Source organism: Dasypus novemcinctus, chromosome 2 (genome assembly GCF_030445035.2).
Source record: "Dasypus novemcinctus isolate mDasNov1 chromosome 2, mDasNov1.1.hap2, whole genome shotgun sequence".
NCBI lineage: Eukaryota > Metazoa > Chordata > Mammalia > Cingulata > Dasypodidae > Dasypus > Dasypus novemcinctus.
Genome location: NC_080674.1, coordinates 160,930,165 through 160,951,307, shown reverse-complemented (window position 1 = coordinate 160,951,307; position 21,143 = coordinate 160,930,165). Strand labels below are relative to the sequence as shown.

At 42.3% G+C, this 21,143-nt stretch overlaps 1 protein-coding gene across 2 annotated transcripts in view; it reads left to right on the top strand.

Moving 5' to 3' along the window:
* LOC101445268 (proton-coupled amino acid transporter 3) overlaps positions 1 to 20,842 on the top strand; it is a 43,423-nt gene extending 22,581 nt beyond the window's left edge. The window contains exons 5-10 of one of the 2 annotated variants that reach the window (XM_004453465.3): positions 738 to 822; positions 1,791 to 2,009; positions 3,868 to 3,966; positions 7,520 to 7,686; positions 10,118 to 10,287; positions 20,555 to 20,842. In XM_004453465.3, the coding sequence (XP_004453522.2) occupies positions 738 to 822; positions 1,791 to 2,009; positions 3,868 to 3,966; positions 7,520 to 7,686; positions 10,118 to 10,287; positions 20,555 to 20,823 (1,009 nt within the window). In that variant the 3' untranslated portion in view covers positions 20,824 to 20,842. The remainder of the gene's footprint in view (positions 1 to 737; positions 823 to 1,790; positions 2,010 to 3,867; positions 3,967 to 7,519; positions 7,687 to 10,117; positions 10,288 to 20,554) is intronic. The other variant, XM_058281060.2, reaches the window with a different exon arrangement.
* The last annotated feature ends 301 nt before the right edge of the window (positions 20,843 to 21,143 follow it).

Sequence of the window (21,143 nt, the reverse complement as noted above, 5' to 3'; positions counted from 1 at the left end):
CAATGCCGGAATGGCTGCCAGCGACACATTAGAAGGCACCATCTTGCTAATGCCTCTGTCTTGGAGTTCTCCCAGCCTCAAAATCGTGAACCAATAAATTCCTGTTGTTTAAGCCAAACTATTGAATGATATTTGTTTCAGCAGCCAAGAAACTAAAAGAGATCCTGAATAAAAAGTAAATATAAACAGCTATAAAAGATGTTTTGAGAGAACAGATGTAGCTCAGTGGTTGAGCAACTGCTTCCCATATACAAGGTTCTGAGTTTGATCTCTGGGACCTCCTTTGAAAAATAAAAAATTTTTAAGATATTTTGGCAAAAAAACAGGGTATTTTGAATATGGACTATATATTTAAGGATATTGAAGTTGATTTTCTGGTTATTATAGATTTTTGAGATAGGCATGCTGAAGTATTTCAGATTGAAGTATACTGATATATGCAATTTGATTTTCAAAAGTTTCTGAAAAAAAAAGTGTCTTGTGGGAGGCAGGAAGAAAGAACACAGTAACTGTGACCAAAAGTTAAGGATTGGTGTAACTAGTCAAAGGGGATGTGGATGCTAATTGTACTCTTCTTTCAACTTTTTCTGTGGGTTTGAGATTTTCAAAATAATAAAGTTGGGAAAAATAAAAAATAAAATCAACAGAAGTATTTGTTTCAAAAACTAAAAATAAATGCATGCTAAAAATCTTTTAATGTTTGTTTTCTCCTTCTGTCTGCCCCTTTTTCTTCCCAGGTATACTGTCAACTTCTTATTGATAATCACCCAGCTGGGCTTCTGCTGTGTTTATTTTATGTTTATGGCAGACAATTTACAACAGGTAACAGGACTGTTCTGGGCAGAGTAAGAGCAAAATAGACCTCCCGCTGCTAGAGTTGTATTAGCAAAAATATAATGTTCTAAGCATCTACTCCCAGATCAGACCACACTTGGGAGTCCTCTCAGTCCTGGGAATCATATTTTAGAAGGATCATCAGGAAAGTAAAGCAACTTCCGAGGCATATACTCAGGATGGAGAGAGAGGCTTGTAATCATGTCCAATCATAAATTGTCAAAATAATTGAGTATTTTTAGCCTGAAAAGCACTGGTGAGATTCACCTGAGGTATCTCAGGGTTTTCATCAAGAAGTTGCCTAACTAAATAGAAGACAAATAAGCTGCATCCTTCCCCTCACTGCATTCAGGGCATTCTTTCTTGGCTTCGTGGCCTTGTTTTTGTGCACCCAAATAGTCAGAACTATGACAAGTAGAGCGAATGGAACATCCAAGGAGGTTGGTTTTGTTCCATATTCAGGGCAATCCAAGGCTGAAGAGGATATTCTTGTGCTGTGACGAGCTCCCTTTCTCTGGATATATGCACGAAAACAACCATTGGGGAGGGAAGAAGAGGTTGGCCTAGATCACAGAAAGTCCCTTAAGCCTTGAGATGTTATGATTCTAAGGGTTTCTGGATGACACACCCACTGGCAGGCACTACAGTTAGGGATGCCAGACTTGACAAAATTACTGGACCCCAGTTCCATTGAAATTTCAGATAAATCACAAATAATTTTTACTCGAAGTCCATCCTAAGCAATTTTGGGGATAGACTTATACTAAGAAATTATTTGTGATTTCTCTGATTTTTTGTTAAGAAGGTACAGGGATTGAACCCAGCACCTCATGTGAGGGAAGCAGGTGCTCAACCACTGAGCTACATGGGCTCCCCTGAGATTCAGATTGCACTGGGCGTCCTGTATGTTATCTGGCAACCCTAACTATGCTTCCCTTGATTGTATGCCTCATCAGGTTATGGAAGAAGCCCACATGACCTCCAACACCTGCCACCCCAGGACGATTCCGGTGCTGACCCCCCTCCTGGACATCCGTCTGTACATGCTGTCAATCCTGCCCTTCCTCATCCTGCTGGTGTTCATCCAGAACCTCAGGGCGCTGTCCTTCTTCTCTACCCTGGCCAACATCACCACCCTGGGGAGCATGGCTCTCATCTTTGAATATATCATGCAGGTCCGCGCCTGAAGCCACCACAGCAGGGGGCACCCTGGGGAGGGCTGTTCTCATTAGGGCAGGTGGAGGTGAGGGAGACAACTGCTTTGCGCAGCCCCTGCCAAGATGACGTGGGTGAACACTCCTGCCCCACAAGCGGTGAAACTAATCATTGTCAGCATCAACTTCGTCATCGCCATTGTCACGTTGGATAATGATGAGCCATCCAACAAATAGCTACTGATACCTCCTTTGAGGCAGGCATTTTGCACAGAATGGGCATTCAGTCCTAACTTAAGGGTATCTGCTCTCATAGAGGTTACATTTCATTAGGGAAAATAAGCACTAAGTAACCAACAAAAATTATAACAGTGTAGGTTGACAAGGGTTACATGGGTAACAGAAGAATTTGGTTTATTTGGTGCCAAGCTCTTTACATATATTAACTCACTGAGTCTTCACAATAATGCTGTTTGGTAAGTACTGTCTTTATCCCCAGTTAACAGGCAAGGAAAATGATACGTTACACAGAAAATAATTTTCTCACTAATTCTAGTCAGTTTCCTTCCCAAGCCCATGATACACGATCACAGACCCCAAATTCCACCATTATTGTTTCATTTCTTTGCATCTGAAAGCCTTTTGGGTTGTATTAGTTTCCTATTTCTGCTATGACAAATTACTACAAACTGGTTGATAGCCTAAGTTTACCCTGCAGTTGTGAAGCTCTCACTGGGCTAACTAAAATCAAGGTGTCAGCAGGGCTGCACTCCTTTTTGGAGTCTCTAGAGAGAATCCAATTTCTTGCCTTTTCCAGCTCCTAGAGGCTGCCTTGGTTCTTTGCAAGGCCCCTTTCCATCTTCAAAGCTAGCCACATCAGGCTGAGTCTCTCATGCTGGTATCTCTCTAGGTCGCTCTTCCAGTTCCCTCTTCCTCTTTTAAGGACTCTCATCAATACATTGGGCACACCCAGATAATGCAGGATAATCCAGAAAATCTTATTTTAAATTCAGCTGATTAGCAACCTTAATTCCCTCTGCAGACTTAATTCCCCTTTGCTATGTAATGGAACATATTTGCAGATTTGGGGATTAGGGGGTGGGCTTCTTTGGGGGGCTGTAATTCTACCTAGCACAGGTGTCTATTAAAAGAACCGGGAAACTGACTTTGGCCCAGTGGTTAGGGCGTCCGTCTACCATATGGGAGGTCCGCGGTTCAAACCCCGGGCCTCCTTGACCCCTTGTGGAGCTGGCCATGTGCAGCGCTGATGCGCGCAAGGAGTGCCGTGACACACAAGGGTGTCCCCCGTGTGGGGGAGCCCCATGCGCAAGGAGTGTGCCCGTGAGGAGAGCTGCCCAGCGTGAAAAGAAAGAGCAGCCTGCCCAGGAATGGCGCCGCCCACACTTCCCGTGCCGCTGACGACAACAGAAGCGGACAAAGCAACAAGACGCAGCAAATAGACACCAAGAACAGACAACCAGGGGAGGGGGGGAAATTAAATAAATAAATAAATCTTTAAAAAAAAAAAAAAAAAAAGAACCATTCCCCCCTGATATAGCTACAACAGCTAGTGGACTGCATGCCCCAAGAGAAGTGATGGGAAAGAGGGTTAGTGGCTGGGAAACAGGAGATCTGAATCCCCATCCAGGCTGTGCCACTAACTTTCGGAGGGGCTTTGGGCAATTTCCTCTCCTCCCTGGATTGCTCTTTCCTCACACGCCAAGGTCAGAGTTCTGGCTGAGTGTTCTATTCTTATGGGTGCCTCTTCTACTCATGGCCTCTATTGAGAAGTTAAGTATGACTCACCTTTCTACCTGGCAATGATTTGGGATAATGTCTATGTTATGGCAAAGTCAAAGCTCTTTTCTACTCTTTTCAGGGGATCCCAGACCCTAGAAACCTACCCTTGGTGGCAGGCTGGAAGACTTTCTTGCTGTTCTTTGGTACAGCCATCTTCACATTTGAAGGCATCAGTATGGTAAGATTGATGTGGGCTTTGAGTGAATGGTCCCTGGTGTTCTTTAGGGCAATGGGTCATTGTTCCAGATACCTAAATAATAATATTTATGAAAAGTGTAGAGTATAATATTCTAGTGGAAGAGAAAGTCAGTGTTCACTCACAGGGTGGCTCCTGCTTCATACACTGTTCTAAGCCCAGGGCAGCATTTGCAAACTTAAATGCCTTCAGGGTCCAGGCCTGCAACACAAGTGAGTAAAATGAGTCACAAGTTATACAATAGGGAAATGTGTGGACTATGGCAAACTGGAAAACATATGCTCATCTCAAGAGGGTAGGTGCTACTCAGCTCTAGCCAATTATCACCATGGAGGTTTGTTAGTACTTTTATTGCCAGCTTTCCTTATTTCCCAAAGAAACCAGAAACTGGATTTTATGCAAATTTTCCTGATTTTTAAATTTAACTTCATTTTAAAAAGTAAAAACACTATAAAGGCCAAACAAATTGCAGCCCACCAGATGCTTGGGAGGGATTTCACCTGGGCATGCATATAGGGTATATATATATATATATATATGTTCAGATATTCATTGGGTATTGACATAGTGGGTAGAGTTTCACACAACAACTGAGGGAGTGCTGGGTCCCCACCTTGGGGAGTTCTGCCACATTCCCCAATGGAACAGCAACAATCCCCCAAGTGCAAGGGCAATGACCAATGAAGAAGGATGGCCCAATGATGGGCCCTTGATACTGATGACTATGCTTATGAGCCTGTTGTACTTGAAATTTCAACTTAGCCTAGTGTTGCAGGGTGCCTAAGAGTTAACTCCTGAGAGCCTCCATGTTGCTCAAATGTGGCCACTCTCTAAGACAAATGCATTACCTTCCCCATAGCATGGGACATGACTCCCAGGGATGAGCCTCCCTGGCGCCAAGGGATTACTAACAAGCACTGACTTGTGATGCAACTGAAAAAAGACCTTGAATAAAAGAGGGAAATGATAAAGACAAATGAGTTTATATGACTAAGAGACTTCAAAATGAGTTGGGAGTTCATCAGAGGGGTTGCGCTTATGCACGTCTCATCAGGACCTCATAGGCAGCCAAAGTAGGTACAACCCCAAGTAGTAGTGCTCCTGAAGGCTACAGAGACACCCAGGTCCTATAGTCCTGTGGATGGCTTCAGAGTCTCGTGCCTTGCCAGTGGGTCCTACTTTGGAATTTGTGCTCCTGAGTGTGATGGAGTTGGACTCAGAGATGACTTCTCTATACATGCCTCTTCTGTCCCTTTTTTTGAACCTGTGGTTGGTGCTGGGGTTGGTGTATGCCCAGGAGACTTGAATCTCTGGGCTGTCCATGTGCCAGCTATGCCCTGGACCTCAGTGGTGTTGCAGCACCTACTCTCCAATTTGTTGGTCAGCTGACAGGGAGGTAAAGATGAACAACCACCACACCAAGGAACCAAGAGTGTTTACAGCTGCAGGCATGAGAGTCCCATCCACCAGCCATGTAGGATCAAAGCCCCCTATCAATTGAGAGGTGGACTGGGCATCACCATCCCAGGGTCCCCAGGATGGAGGAATAAAATATGGATCAGAGTGGACTTACTGGTATTCCACTATAGAATTATTGTGACTCTAGCAATGGAAGAAATTATATCATTGCTGTGGAGACAGTGGCCACTGGAGTTGCTGAAAGCAGGAAAAGGGAAAAGGAGGTGTGATATGGGGGCATTTTCAGGACTTGGAGTTGTCCTGAATGATATTGCAGGGACAGATGCAGGACATTATACACCCTGCAATAACCCACTCAGTGGACTGGAATAGAGTATAAACTATGACATAAACTATAGTCCATGCTGTGTAGCAGAGCTCCAAAATGTATTAATCAGATGCAATGAATGTACCACACTAATGAAAGAAGTTGTTGATGTGGGAAAAGTGGGGGGTATGGGGAATGGGGCATATGGGAACCTACTATATATTTTTTTGTGATCTATCTTTTAAAAATAAATAAAAAATATATTTAAAAAAAGAAGAAGAAGCATTAGATTACATAAATGTTACATTAAAAATATAGGGGTTGGGAGCAGATGTAGCTCAGTGGTTGAGTGCCTGCTTCCTGTGTACAAGGTCCTGAGATTAATACCCAGTACATCCTTAAAAAAATAGGGATTTTCCATAAAGCCCACCCTATACCCTTCCCCCACTTTCCCCCTTTAACAATATCTTTCATTAGTGTGGTACATTTGTTACAATTAATGAACACATATTGAAGCATTGCTACTTATCATGGTCTATAGTTTATAGTTTGCACTTTGCATCACACAATTTTATAGGTTTTTACAAAACGTGTAATTGCCTGCAACCAATGCCCCAAAATACCCCACGTTACACCTATTTTTCCCTCTCTCTTCCCTCAGAACCTCTGGCCCACCAATTTTTGACATGCGCACTGAATCTCTGAAAAATAACAGAATGAATAAATAACAAATTTAAACTAATCATAGAAAGTGTTAACAAGGATTTAGAGCAAGCGGAACTTTCCTACACTTCGGGTAGGCATATAAATGGTTAAAACACTTCGGAAAACATTTAAAGTTAAACACACACCTACCAATTACTCCAGCCATTCCACTCGTAGGTATTTACCCAAGAGATATGAAAGCACATGCCCATAAAAGACTTCTAGATGAATGTTCACAGCAGCTTTATTTGTAACAGCGAAAAGGTGAAAACAACCGAACTGTCCATCAAAAGCTGAATGGATAAACAAACTGTGGTATGCCTTACAGTGGAATACTAGTCAGCAATAAAAAGGCCAAACTATTTATGTATGCAACCACATGGATGAATCTTAAAATAATTATTTAAGTGACAGAAGCCAGACCAAAAAAAGAGTACAAACTGGATGATCCTTTTATTAAAAACTCTAGAAAATGCAAACTAATCTAGAGTGGCAGAAAACACATCAGTGGTTGCCTGGAGATATGGATGTAGCAGGGAGGGGCAGGAAGGAGGGATTTCCAGGGTGCTTGAGGAGACTTTAGGGAGTGATGAATATGTTCACACCTTAAGCATGGTGATGATTTTCTAGGTATGGTATGTGTGCATATGTGTGTGTGTCAAAACTTATCATATTGTACACTTGAAATATATGCAGCTTATATTTTTTCTCAATCATACTTCAATAAGGCTGTTTAAAAAAAACCAAAACAATAAGATGTGGTAGCTGTCCTGAGGGATTCACAGTTTACATTGGAAGACAGATCCATGTGATATATAAGCAAAAGCACAGAGGAGGGCAGGTTCATTCTGCATGAGACGAGGTCAAAACGGTTTCAAAATGGAGGGTCATCAGACCATGGCCTTGACCACTGAGTGATAATTTACTCATCAGCCAAAAGAGGGATGGGGAGTCCCAGCAACAGAGGAGATGAAGGGGGGTTGAACATGTGGAGAGGCCATTTCCTGGCTCTGCAGAGAGAAGTTCTGTGCTTTGGGGGAACCTGTGCCATCACGACGTACCACATCTTCCTGCCTTTCTTTTCCCACCTCCTTTCACCTCTAGGTCCTGCCTCTCAAAAACCAGATGAAGCACCCACAGCAGTTTTCCTTTGTCCTGTACTTGGGGATGTCCCTTGTCATCATCCTCTATATATGCCTGGGAACATTGGGCTACATGAAGTTTGGGTCAGACACCCAGGCCAGCATCACCCTCAACCTGCCCAATTGCTGGTATGTCCCTGCCTACCTAGGGGTGATGGTGGGGAGAGGCGTGGGATCTGGGCTTTAGCCACAGAATGTGACTTTATGAGCCTTGAATATCAGTGTTACTTAGAAGAACAGCTCATTTGGATAATAGAAGCACAATAGTTCTATGAATTAGTATTGTTATTTGTGACTCCATTTAGTAGATAAGGAGGCTGATATTTAGAGAGGCTGTGAGTGCTTGCCCATCCCACACTGTGAGAAGCTGAAGCTTGAATCCAATCTCTCTGACTCTTAAGATGCAAACGCCATGAAACAGAATGATCTGGGAATGGTTGTGGGACAGAAAGTAGTGATTGAGGGTCTCATAGAAGGACCTCCACTTAGACCCCCAATACCAAAACTGGACCTAGACTGCCATTATTGGGCCTCTTGGAACTTGGTCAGGAGACCTTATGTTTCACCATACATTTACTCATTCAACAAACATTTTGGCAGCTGGTGTTTGGACACATAGTGACCAAGATATCAGTATTAGCCATGTGTTTTAGAGCACAGGCTCTAAAGCCAACCAATGGAATTTGCATCCTGGCTCTTATGTGACATTAGACAAACTACCTAATCTTGACGTTTTCTGTAAAATTAGAATCATACTAATGCCTACCTTTATCAGTCATGATAGAGACTAGGTGGTGTTCCAGTAACACACAACTCCAAAAATCTCAGTGGCTGAACACACAGATGCTTAATTCTTGCTCATGCTACATATGCTTTATGGCATGGCTGGGGTTCCAGGGTGCAGGCTGATGGAAGAGCCACTCGCTGAAAGGTTGCTTGTTACCATGCAGAGAACATGCACTTTACCATGAAGCCAGAAAATCTTTACCTGCAAGTGACACACCTCTCTTCTGCTCACACTTCATTGATCAAACCAAGTCACACAGCCATATCTCCCTCCAAAAGGGCAGAGAACCACAATTCTACCCTGTGCCAGGAAGAACTGGGAGTACTTGCCAAATGGCACAGATGGCTGCTACACTACCTCATGGAGATATTGTGAAGATTAATTGGTTAAATATGCATAAAAGCCCGAGAAGTGTGCCTGGGACACAGTCAGCACTCTCTGAGTGTTAGCTATTACAAGGCCACAGCTATAAAATGAGTAAAGTATCACCGACCCCACCCACATGATTTGATGAGAAAATAGATGTGGAATTTCTTTGAAGTTGTGAAGTATTTTACGTAAATAAGAAGGCATCCTACTACGCTGTTCCTTCTTCTGAGCAAGTCAGGCTGTCACTGGCTACCTGGGCAGAATGCTTTCCTCCCGGGGCTTCGCCTGGAAAACATGGGGATTGGGTTCCCACCCCTCCAAGGCTTCGAGCCTGCTCTGCATCTGGCTGGTCATCAGAATCTCCGTGGGAGCCTTAAACAAATACTTCTTACCAAAAAGGAAAAAACAAAACAAATACCCCTTCCAAAGAGAAAATAGGCAAAGGACATGAACAAATGGTTCACAGAAAAATTTTTTTTAAATGGCCATTTTCTGTTTGAAAAAATGCTTTGTCTCCCTCATAATCACGGAAATCCAGTTTTAAAAAAACACACAATGGCAAAGACCAACATGTGTTCGCACTGCTTTTTGGCAAGGGTGTGGGAAGAAGGCACTCTCGCACACTAGGACAGCAAACGGGCTGTATACCCGTAGCTGTCAAAATTTAAAATTACATATATATACTTTTACCCAACCATTTCTATTTCTGAGGTTGTATCCTATATTTGCATGGATATATACACAAGGATGTTCTTTGTGTCATTGTTTACTTGGCAAGAGACAGTGAATAATCTAAATGTCCATCAATTAGGGACTGGTTAAATAAATTATAATACATGGATTGCAATATCAAACAACTCTTAAACAAAAGAGACAATTCTGTGGGTACTGAGAGGGAACAATCTCCAAGAAATAGTTAATGAAAAAAAACTTGAATGTGCAGAGGATGCTGCCGTGTGTGTGTGTGTGTGTGTGTGTGTGTGTGTGTGTGTGTAACCCGTGTGTGCCTACATTCTGTGTCAGCTTTCATTTAGACAAGTTACTTCTGTAAGGGTCACAGGAAAATATGCGTGGTTGCTTATGGATCAAGGGTTTGAGGGAGGCTTTTCACTGTGTGACTTTTATACTGTGGATTTTACTCTATGAAGTTACTACTTTAAAAACAAATATGACAGTAAAAGAGGCACAGATTGCTGAGCCCCAGGCCTGTTGAATCAGAATCTCCAGGAATGTGCATTTTTAGCAAGCTTTCCAGGCGACTCTGGTGGCCAGCCTGGCCTGAATCATTGAGTTAGCCCTTTCTATAACTCAGGGACAAATGCCAGCTTCAGAGCAAAGAGTGTGTCCTAACAACCCTTCCCAGGGAACCGCGTCCGATTTCACATCCTCGCCATCTGTCTGCAGGTTGTACCAGTCGGTCAAGCTGATGTATTCTTTTGGCATCTTCTTCACCTACGCCCTCCAGTTTTACGTCCCGGCTGAGATCATCATCCCCTTCGCCATCTCCCAGGTGTCTGAGAGCTGGGCACTGTTTGCAGACCTGTCTATCCGCACAGGCTTGGTCTGTCTGACCTGTGAGTAGGATAAAAGGGCACTCCTTGCCCAAAGCTGTGGCTGGGAGCCACACTGGTGCCTACCCCACCTCTACTGGCTCAGTCATTTGCCTTCTTTGTGACCTTGGGCAAAATACTTCACCTCCCTGAACCTCAACTTTTCCTCCTGAAAAATGGGCTTAACACGGCTACCATACAGTAAATATTACAGTAATCTCTACTGCCCACACTTAGAAAGTATATATTGACTGGTTTATGGGGGAGGGAGACCTCATTCATTCAGTCATCCATTCATGTAACAATAGAATGTCTCTTAGATGCCAGGCACTTAACTGACACTATCTAATACCCAGGACAGCCTGGCAATGTAATATTACCAAGTCCTACAGCTGATAAAGTAACAGAGCTGGGATTTGAACCCAGGCTGAGCAGCACCAAAACCCAAGTCTTTCCATGCAGTACCACACCCCTTCCAAGTTCCATATTGCCCGAAACCAGCGGGGGCGAGTTCAGGGGCCTGTGGGAAGAAGCAGGGGTAGGGGCAGGAGTCGAGAGAAGAATGGAGGCAAGACGGGGTTCTGATCAAGCCTCGTTTATTAGGGGTAGAACAAGGGGATTTATACTGAGGGGAGGGAATGTGTCCACAGGTGGTAGGCTGGTCTTGCAGGTGGCAGACGTCCAAGGAAGGGATTGGCTGAAAGTTCGTGCCGAGTCTGCAGAGTTTCACACCTTGCACATGCGTGCTGCTGTGGTTACCAGAGTTGTGGCGGGAAGGGGAGAACAAAGAAACAAGAAGAAGAAGGGAATGGCGGGGCAGGGCTGTAGTAGTTATGAGATTCGCCATGTAGTTGGAGGCTGTAAACAGACCTCACAGCGGGTGGCTCCCCACAGGTACCCCTTCTCTGTTTAATATGTTATGAACTGAAGAAAAGAACAGTTGGCGCTGGCTCACGTTAGGGCAGGGCTTATGCCCAGTGGTGACGTGCAGCTGCAAGGTGCTCCCGTACTGAGGGGGGGGCTGTGCCTGTCTTAGGACGGGGCTGCACCCATTAAGTGACCAGTCTTACCTGTCATTGGGAAGCGTGGCAGCAAAAGGCCATGTCCCTGTCTTAGGTTGGCTGATGGGTCAGCCCAGTTGCCCGTCATTGGCTAACCAGTCCAGCGCCTCAGCGACAAATGACCTTGAAAATATAGCAAGCTATAATGGGGAGCTTTTCACCGCGCATGACATGCATGATGTACTGAGATTAGTGGGTGAGGCCACACCCGCCCTGGTCTTGTTTGGCCAGGGCACCTGCTGCTCGTTTGAGCCACTAAACTCCTCACTGAAGCTGTTCTCCTTACCGAAGCTGTTCAGCGATATTAATTAAACAGAGAAGGGTTAGCTGCGATGTTGTGACCATGGACAGAGAGGACAGGCAAGAAAACGCCATTAGGGTACAGGTTGGCTATGAGGCAACACAAGATATTTGCATATTTAAAGGTTGGTTGTTTGTTCTTCGGTTCAGATAGGCTGGTATTGACGAACAGCGGCAAGAAACATCATGTGGGCAGAGATTTGTTTCATCCTTTCTTGGAGGAATTTAAGAAGGCAAGGTGCAAATGCACAGATTAAAAGGAGAGCAATTAGGGGGCTGAGGAGGGAACCCAGCCACGTTACAGGGGGAGAGGTGAGCCAGGCAGACAAGGAGGAGGTTGATTGGGAGGGCAGTATTCCTTCCCGCAATTCTCGCAATTTCTTAACATTTTGCTCAACAATACCAGATTCATTTATATAGTAGCAGCATTCCTCTTGGAGAAAGAGGCAGGATCCCCCCTTTTTAGCTGTGAGTAAGTTTAAGGCCCTACGGTTTTGTAAGGCTACTTGGGCGAGGGATGTTAGTTGCCGCTGCATAGAGTCAAGAGACTGCGCACTGGATTCTAGGCTAATTTGTCATTGTTGTTTAAAGTATTGCAAGCTGATGAGGCCATGACGAAGAGCACCACGTGCTGTGGCAGCTGCAGCGGCTGAACCTGTGAGGCTAATTTTTTACCAATATAGGGAGGAAGGCAGCTCTCTTTGACACAGATGGGGATAGTAAAATTTTTTAGTTTGCCTTCTCCATAGTATGTTAGTTGCAAGGTAATGGCTACTAGGATGCAAAGCCTCATTTTTATAGAATGGAGCATTTTTGGGTTATAGTTAATTTTCCAACCACAAACACATAAGGATCTCTTACACATGCCTGAAGATGATGAATTTGATTTAAATGCAGATATTGACCATTCTTACTATTATTCCCAATCCATTCTATAGTAGGAGCTATTCCTAGAAAAACTTTCCACAAATTCTTTTGTTTATGTATAGATGTAATATTACACCATGGAGAAGGGATCCATTTCCCTTTCTGTTTCCAAATATAATTTTTAGTAAAAATTATTTTTTGTTGTCCTTTACTATTTAGACCATGCCAAATAAATCTGTCATCATATTCAATGGGACTCCCCATAGGGGCACTTTCCCACACTATTCCATAGGAATCATTAAAAAATGTCAGATCCTCTTCCTATATGGCACTCTTGCCATCCTTCTTTATCCCTACTGTCTTTTTGCAGACAATCATAAGTAGGATTTTTGATTATGAATAAATTAGAAGAGGGAAATAAAGTCACAATAAACTGAGTATTATTATTTTTAAAGATAATTATGGCCCGATTTTTAACCTACATACAGGAAGGATGGTTACTAATGCTTAAGGGTTGATAATCAAATGATAATATGAGATTATCGATTCTTTTTCTTTATAGGGTTTAATTGGCAATCGATTATCAATTGGTATAGGGAATATATGGGTTTCATTCAGATATATATGAAAGAATGGATTTTTCCAGGTTAACACTCTAAGTAATGGGGGGTTAGGTATATAGGCCTAATAAGTGTAATTACTGGCAGCTTCCTTATTACTTACGATCACCATCATCAGAAGTTGTAGAAGACTCCATCTCTTCATTCTGGGGTTTAATCCTTTTCTCAGATAACTAAATTTGTTCTCCATTTTCTGAAATGATAAGAGCATAGCCTCACCCCCTTACTTTAATCCTGCCTTTTTTCCATTCATTGCTTAAAAACTTTCTAGAATATTGGTTGATCTTCATTTCCTGTGTCTACTGTAGATGTTTGACATTTTCTAAGTGACATTCCACAGGTGTTAATGAATTATAAACATTAAGAAAATGTAAAGTAAATAAAGCTTTTGCTAATTAATCTTTTGGTGTCATAATACCATAATCTCCCCCTTTTTGTTTTAAAATCATAGTTTTTAGGGTATGATGGCTGCATTCAACTATGGCTTGACATGTAGGATTATAAGGAATGCTGGTAACATGTTCAATACCACATTTTAAACAAAGATTCAAAGGATTTACTAATGTAAGAAGGTCCATTATCAGTTTTAATTTTCAGAGGGCATCTCCTTACAGCAAAAGCAGACCAGAGGTGTGAGTGAACATGATGAAACCATTCCCCACTTTGAGCAGTAGCCCACAAAAAATGAGAATAAGTGTCAATACAAACATGAACATATTGTAATTTACTAAAGGATGGTATGTGAGTAACATCCATCTGTCATAAATGATTAGGAGTTAGACCTCTGGGATTAGTTTCAGCCTGAAAAGGCACTGCTGTTAGTGGTCCACAAGTAGGACAAATGCGAATAATTTCTTGTGCCTGTAGTCTTGTTAACTTTTGATATTTATTTCGCAGGCCTTTAGCATTAATATGAGTTAAAGCATGGTAATCACGAGCACTTTGTAAACACCCTACCCATAAATCAGCTTGAGCATTATTTGCTGTCATAGGACTAGGCAAAGAGGTATGAGAGCGTATATGAGTGATGTAAATAGGTCTTAACCTAATGAGATGTTGCAAGTCAGCGAAAAGTTGAGATAACTCATCAGTAGCAAAGATATGAGCTGTTTCAATATGCTTGAGAGTAAGACATACATATTCAGAGTCAGAGACAATGTTCAAAGGTTCCTTAAATATTGTTAACACCTTAATGATGGCAGCAAGTTCAGTATGCTGAGCAGACGTGAATGGAGTCTGCCAAGCCTGTTCTTTTCAAGAAGTAACGTATGCTGCTTTTTTATTACTATTACTATCAGTAAATACTGTACAAGATGGTTGGGCTATGCACATAGTCCTGAAAGGCACTGCAAAAGTTCATTGTTAGGTTTTTTATAGATAGAGGAATGCAGCTGGCTTGATTTGTGTAAGAAGACACTAAAGAAAGTCCTAGCAAGTTTTAAAACAAAGTGGTAGCAATACAGCTGGACTTTAACCTTTTGCAACAAACTAGCAGTGTTTGGGATTGCTGCATACTAGTGTTGTTACTTTAATCTATGATAAGAGGTTGTTTCTGTGACACATACTCTTTTATAATAATTAAAACCATGAATAACCACACTGTACTTCTCTTTAATATTATGCTGACATATTGGTAACTTTATACACCTTTAAGCATTTATAGAAACCTTTTATTTATACAACTTTAATTAATAGAGGGTTAAAGGAAAGAAAAACTTGTTAATTTTGTGACACTGTAAAACACCTTTCATTTAACTCACAACATATTAAATGAACTCAACCCTCACTTGAATTTTTCTTTCAAGGCAAAAGAACAAATCTCCTACAATTAGTCTGGAACAAAAGGCTACTGTTCAGGATCTGGTTTCGAGAAAGCAGTCCTGAACATTATGTTCCTTCAAAAGAGACAAAACCCTCCCCTCTTGGAACACCGAGGAAACGATAAGCACAAGAGGCACAAGAAGCTATCTTGACAAGACAGACCCTCCCTGTATACTGATTATTGAGGATAAGAACTTTTACCAAAACAGATTAATGATGAGAGGCCTTGAGAAAGAATAAAAATTTTTCACTTTGCATCAGCATACTACTTGATACTAAAGCCTTTAAAATTTTATAGATAGACCCATTAAATTTTATTTAACTTTAACTGTAAAAATTCCTTTTCCACCAACCTTCTGCACTTTCAGTATTCACTCAGGTTTTGTCCCACACTCTACTCTTTCCAATAATCAATCATTTTATCTCAGGACAAAATCATCTTCTGTTTCCTTAATAATAAAAACACATTCCATATAGCCTACATACAAAGTTATCAAGCAAACCTTTTATAACATAATACCATGAACGCTAAACAAGCTTGTTAAAATAATGAACTTTTCTTTAAATACTTAGTAGCATGCAATATCAGAAAGAGTTTTCTAGAAGCAAGTTGTGAAGGGAGGCTGGCTGCTGTCAATCTTTCCTGTTATAAAATTACCTTTGATTATTATTATTATTATTATTAATTCAGGTTTGTTTAATAATGACCTTTTGGAATTAGCCACTTAAACACTTTAATGTAAACAATGCTTCATAAGACTTTTTATAATTATTTATAACCATATAGACTATAATTATATCATTTTAAGACAAATTTTATCTTTACAGAACACATTCCCTTACTTAAAGTTATCACAATAACTCCTACAACTTGCCACATGCAAATTAAGTTTCAAGAGTTTATGAAAAATTAGCCATCCTACTTTAGGACAAAATATGCCTTTTTGCAAAACTTATTAAATTTCAGTTAGCATTGTTACAAACTTTTAACCAAATATTCATTTAAGTTTTACATTCTTCATATTATCCTGTGAAGAAAAATAAGTTATTCATTTTAATCTAGGCAAGAAGATGAAGACTTACAGTTAATTTTGTTAATCAAGACTTACAATTTTTATTATTGTAGATATCTTATTAACATTTAAACTTATGTATTAATATAATAAACTTAAGTATTAATATAAGTGCTTATTTAATTTTTGGCCATTTGAATAGAGCTCTTTTTAAAATTTCTACTAATTTATATTTACCATCCGGAGGTATTACAATATACACTGACAATGAATGAACAGACAAACACAAAACAATTACAACACATTAACAGAAACATACAATTTATTTACAATCGACTCATAATTCTTACTTTCTTGGTATAGCTGCTTTTAAATCCTCTGTTATATAGCACATCTTAGATTGTACCTCTTAAGATTTCTTCTGGAATTCATGTCACCTGTAATATGCAAGCTTGTGCTTGGAAACATTATTAGTTATCAGCAATCAGTTAAAATAACTTGAGCAGCATAAATGTAGTTAAGTTTTCATTTTGCAGTTTAGACAGACCATTAACACACATTTTTGGATTATTACTGTAAGATTAAACTGAGCCTTGAAGTTCTGGAGAAAACTATTGATTTAAAACTGAAAACTTCCTTTAGACCTTGATAAAAACTTGGTACCAATTTTATTATCTTGGTTAAGCAAGCCCAATCAGAACTAGAATGGAAACAAAACAAAACACAAATGTTGCCACGTTTCTCTCTCTTTCCAGTGGATTAACTATATTAGCCTTCACTGGCCTAGAGCTACATTGTCATGTAGACAGCAGGGAGCCCGAAGAGTTGTGAAAGGATTTCGGGGCCTGTGGCTGGCCCTGCCTCCCGTTTCCCTGATGGGGAGGGAGAGGTTGGCCCTGCATGTTGGTTTGGGACTGACAGCGACCTTTTTACTGCGGCTGTAAAAGCTTTTGCCATAGCAAGGCCTTGTTGATAGGCAGGGCCAATTTCAGAACAAAGCCTGATGAAACCAGACAAGTCCTCCTTCTTTCTATAAGGTCTAACCACGGCCTGACAAGCCGCATTTGCATTTTCAAAGGCAAGTTGCTTTACAAAGGGAGGGGCCGCAAGGCAAGTTGGTGGAGAAGGGAGTTACACTGTTCTAAAAAGCGGTTCTTTTCCAGTAACTGAGCAGTTAGGGTGGAAACTTCGGCGCGCAATTGATCGTTAATATCAGGAGGTTCAGAGACAGGAAAGGAGGCAGGAGGTGGTGGCTGAAACGTAGGAGGGGTAGAAAAGCGGGGGGCGGGGGAGGCGGGGCTTGAGGTGCGGGAGGATAGTCTCCGGGGAGCAGAGAGGGCGGAAGGGCTGGATAAAGAGACGGGGAACGGGCGTTGGTGCAGTGGGCGGGGGATAATGAGTTATCTGATTATCTGCAGAAGCCAAGGCTTAGGATGCGAGGGGATAGCCTCCTGGGGGCTCAGTTTTAGGTCTTGGGTGTGAGTTAGAGCTAATTTCTTCATCCTCGGAAGGGAAACTTTCATTATCACTTCCTATAGCGATAGAGACTGAACCTGGGCGGCTAGAGGATTTCGCGGCCTGAGGAAAAGGAGGTGAGGGCTGAGGGCAGAGGGCTTCATTGTCTTGTATAGGAGGGGAAAGAGAAAGCGGCGGACTAAGAGGCTTTTCGCCCTGTTTTACCACTTCAGCCACTTGGGGACAGGAATGGCGCGTGGCTAGGAGCTCATTAATTATAGACCAATAATTGAAAGCAATAACGGGGACCCTTTTAGGGCCGAAGGTTTTGTAAAAGTCCTGTAAGGCGTAACCTACATGGCGCCACCATTCTTCATCAACAGTACCTTCCTGGGGGGGAACCAGGGACAAATTTCTTGGAGGAAGGCAAAGAATTTAGAGAGTTCTTTAATATTAACCTTTACTCCTCTCATCTTAAGCGTGGCCTGCAGGCCGGATAGGAAAAGGGAACTATTACTAGAGGATCCCTGCCCCATTATTGCCGATCACTCACCAAGACAGTCTTCAGAAGATAGGCAGTCCTCTGAAGGTCTCCACCACCCAAGCTGATAGCTCAGGTCTTCCGCCCAAGCCAAGGGCTCAGGTCTTCCGCCCAAGAATTCTCAGGTCTTCCGAGTTCGCGTAGATCACCTGGCCAGGTTTTCCGTTGTGTCGGCTTGCTTCTTCCCCGGGTCCCATCCACACTGGGTGCCACTTGCCTGAAACCGGTGGGGGCGAGTCCAGGGGCCTGTGGGAAGAAGCAGGGGTAGGGGCAGGAGTCGAGAGAAGAATGGAGGCAAGACAGGGTTCTGATCAAGCCTCGTTTATTGGGGATTTATACTGAGGGGAGGGAACGTGTCCACAGGTGGTAGGCTGGTCTTGCGGATGGCAGACGTCCAAGGAGGGGATTGGCTGAAAGTTTGTGCCGAGTCTGCAGAGTTTCGTGCCTTGCACATGCGTGCTGCTGTGGTTACCAGAGTTGTGGCAGGAAGGGGAGAACAAAGAAACAAGGAAGAAGAAGAAGAAGGGAATGGCGGGGCAGGGCTGTAGTAGTTATGAGATTCGCCATGTAGTTGGAGGCTGTAAACAGACCTCACAGCGGGTGGCTCCCCACACCATATCATAAAGTAGTATTTAACCATAGGGGGAAAAATCCAAAACCCCAAAGGGCTGAATTGTTAAAAGTGTTGGAGATCATTGTTGGGTGCACCCTTTTCTCCTCCCTCCCTGTCCTCTTTCCTTCATGCTTCTTTCTGTTTGTTCATTCTAAGTTAGGTGCCATTGTAGGTGTTTGGGAGACATCATAAGCAGAACTGGAGAATTCCGGAGAAGCTGGATAAGAAAAGGTGCCCTATGAGGAATGAGTGAAAGAACTAGGGATGTTTTGTCTGGGGAAATGAAGACCCAGGTGACATTTCTATGTCTTTCCTAAAACACCTGTGTGATTATTGTGCGGGGACAAGAGCAAGCTTTATCTTCAGTGCTCTAGGAGTCAGAGTTTAAAGTTGGGAGAATCAAATCTTGGCTCAGAGTAAAGAGAAATTATGTAATTCTAGGAGCTGTCCAGCAGAAGAACATGCTATGGGGCCATAAGCTCCCCACAATTGGGTTCTGTAAGAAGAAATTGCATACCCACTTCTTGATTTAACCCTTGAGAGGGTTCCCAGTCTGTACCAGGCCAGGATGAACATTCTAATATATTGTTTTGGGATTTCTAATACAAAGGGTGTATGCTGAAGAGAAAGACTGAGTAGTCCAGATCCCACAGGATCAGAGGACTAACTAGAGACGGCTGGCCTTCTAAAGACATGCCCTATTTTCAGTATACAGTGAATGGCCACTTCCTCCTCCTTTATTCATTTATCAATTCGTTTACCCTCCATTCATTCAATGCACCTTTGCTGAGCATCTGCCACGTGCCCAGCATTGTGTTAGGCACTGGGAATACAATAGCAGAATAAGGATGAAGATGTATCCCCTGCCCTCTCAGGGCTTTCAGTTGAGTGGGAAATACATGCAAGGGAATAATTCTAGCATATTGTGATATGTGAAGATGGAGGTAAGTAGAGAATACACTAAACGCACATAGGAAGGTCCTTTAACTCAGTCTGCACCAGATCAGGGAGTCCTCTCCAGGGAGGTGATATTGTCGATGGAGAAGTGAAGAACGTTCCAGGTTTAGGGAGGCAAATTTGAGGCAAATGTTTGCATATGGCCTGTTTGGAGAACTGAAAACAGTAGGGAGTGATTGATAGATGAGGCCAGAGCACTTGGCAGTGTCCACGTGCTACAGGGCCTTGTGCTAAGGAATTTGGGCAATGGGGAGCCATGAGCAGCTATGAGCCTCTTAGATCACCCTTCCTGGAAAACATGGGGATTTGGATATTTGAACTTATCTCTGCCCCCTTCATTGTGAGTGTTCCTGCAGGACAATGATTTTTCTCAGTACCTCCCCTGGCAAGCCACTTATTAAACACTTGATAAAGAAAAGCTGTGGGTGAGGAGCCAAATCAGCAGAGTGATGGATTTCCAACTCTGACAATCCATGAATCTCTTTCATTCTCTGATTGCATATGTTGGAAATGAGTTAGAACAGTGTCAGAAAGAAGTAACACTATGCTTTCCAGGACAGTTTCCCCCTAATTAGTTTATAGGAAAATCATCTAGTTATATAAAATTAAATCATATAACTTACGTACTTACTTAGCAAACATTCTTGAAATTGGGACTTTCTTGGAAAATCCACAATACATATTCATCATGTGTATAAGATGTGGAGATATAGGAGTGTTATAGAAGATAAGGGACGGTGGTGGTGGTGAGCATCTAATGCTGTCTTCATGTTTTATATCCAGGATAATTTAAGAATAGGAAAACAAGTGGTCGAGATTCTGATAGCAAAAGAGCTGACTCTCATTTTGTATCCATCTTTACTCCTAGACAGTGGCTATATATCTTGTAGATATTAAAAAAGGTTGATTCAGTGTCTGAGTGAGTTAAACACCCGTGGAACCCCTACTGTGTGCCAAGTTCTTTCATATCCAGGGGAGGCAGCATGGCAGAGCTCCCTTCTTGCAAGGCATTCAGTGATTCTAAATGTCCTCTCTCCCCACAGGCATCTCAGCCATCCTTATCCCCCACCTTGACCTGATCATCTCCCTGGTGGGCTCCGTGAGCAGCAGTGCCCTGGCTCTCATCATCCCACCCTTCCTGGAGATCTTCACCTTTTACCCTGAAGACATGAGCTGCATCACCATTACAAAGGACATCATGATTAGCATCATGGGCCTTTTGGGATGTATATTTGGGACATACCAAGCCCTCTATGAGCTGAACCAACCCATCAACCATACCATAGCCAACTCTACAGGTGCCTATGCATAATTATCTATTTTTATTCTGATAGCTCTCCCTTCTTCCTATCCCCAATTTGACTTCATTGTGGATGTCATATACGGTCATCAACCCAACATCTATATTAATTAGCAACTTTTTTATCCTTCCAAGAGAAATGTAGGCGATACAAGTTAGTACTGATACTGCTCAGGTCATGCATATTTTCATTTTGGATTTCTTTGAGGATTTTTTTCTTTTTAAAGATAACCTAAATTACATAAATGTTACATAAAAAAATATATAGGGGAAGACAACCAGCAAGAAGGCAGCAGAGTAAGGAGCTCCTAGAGTCAGCTCCTGCTACAGGG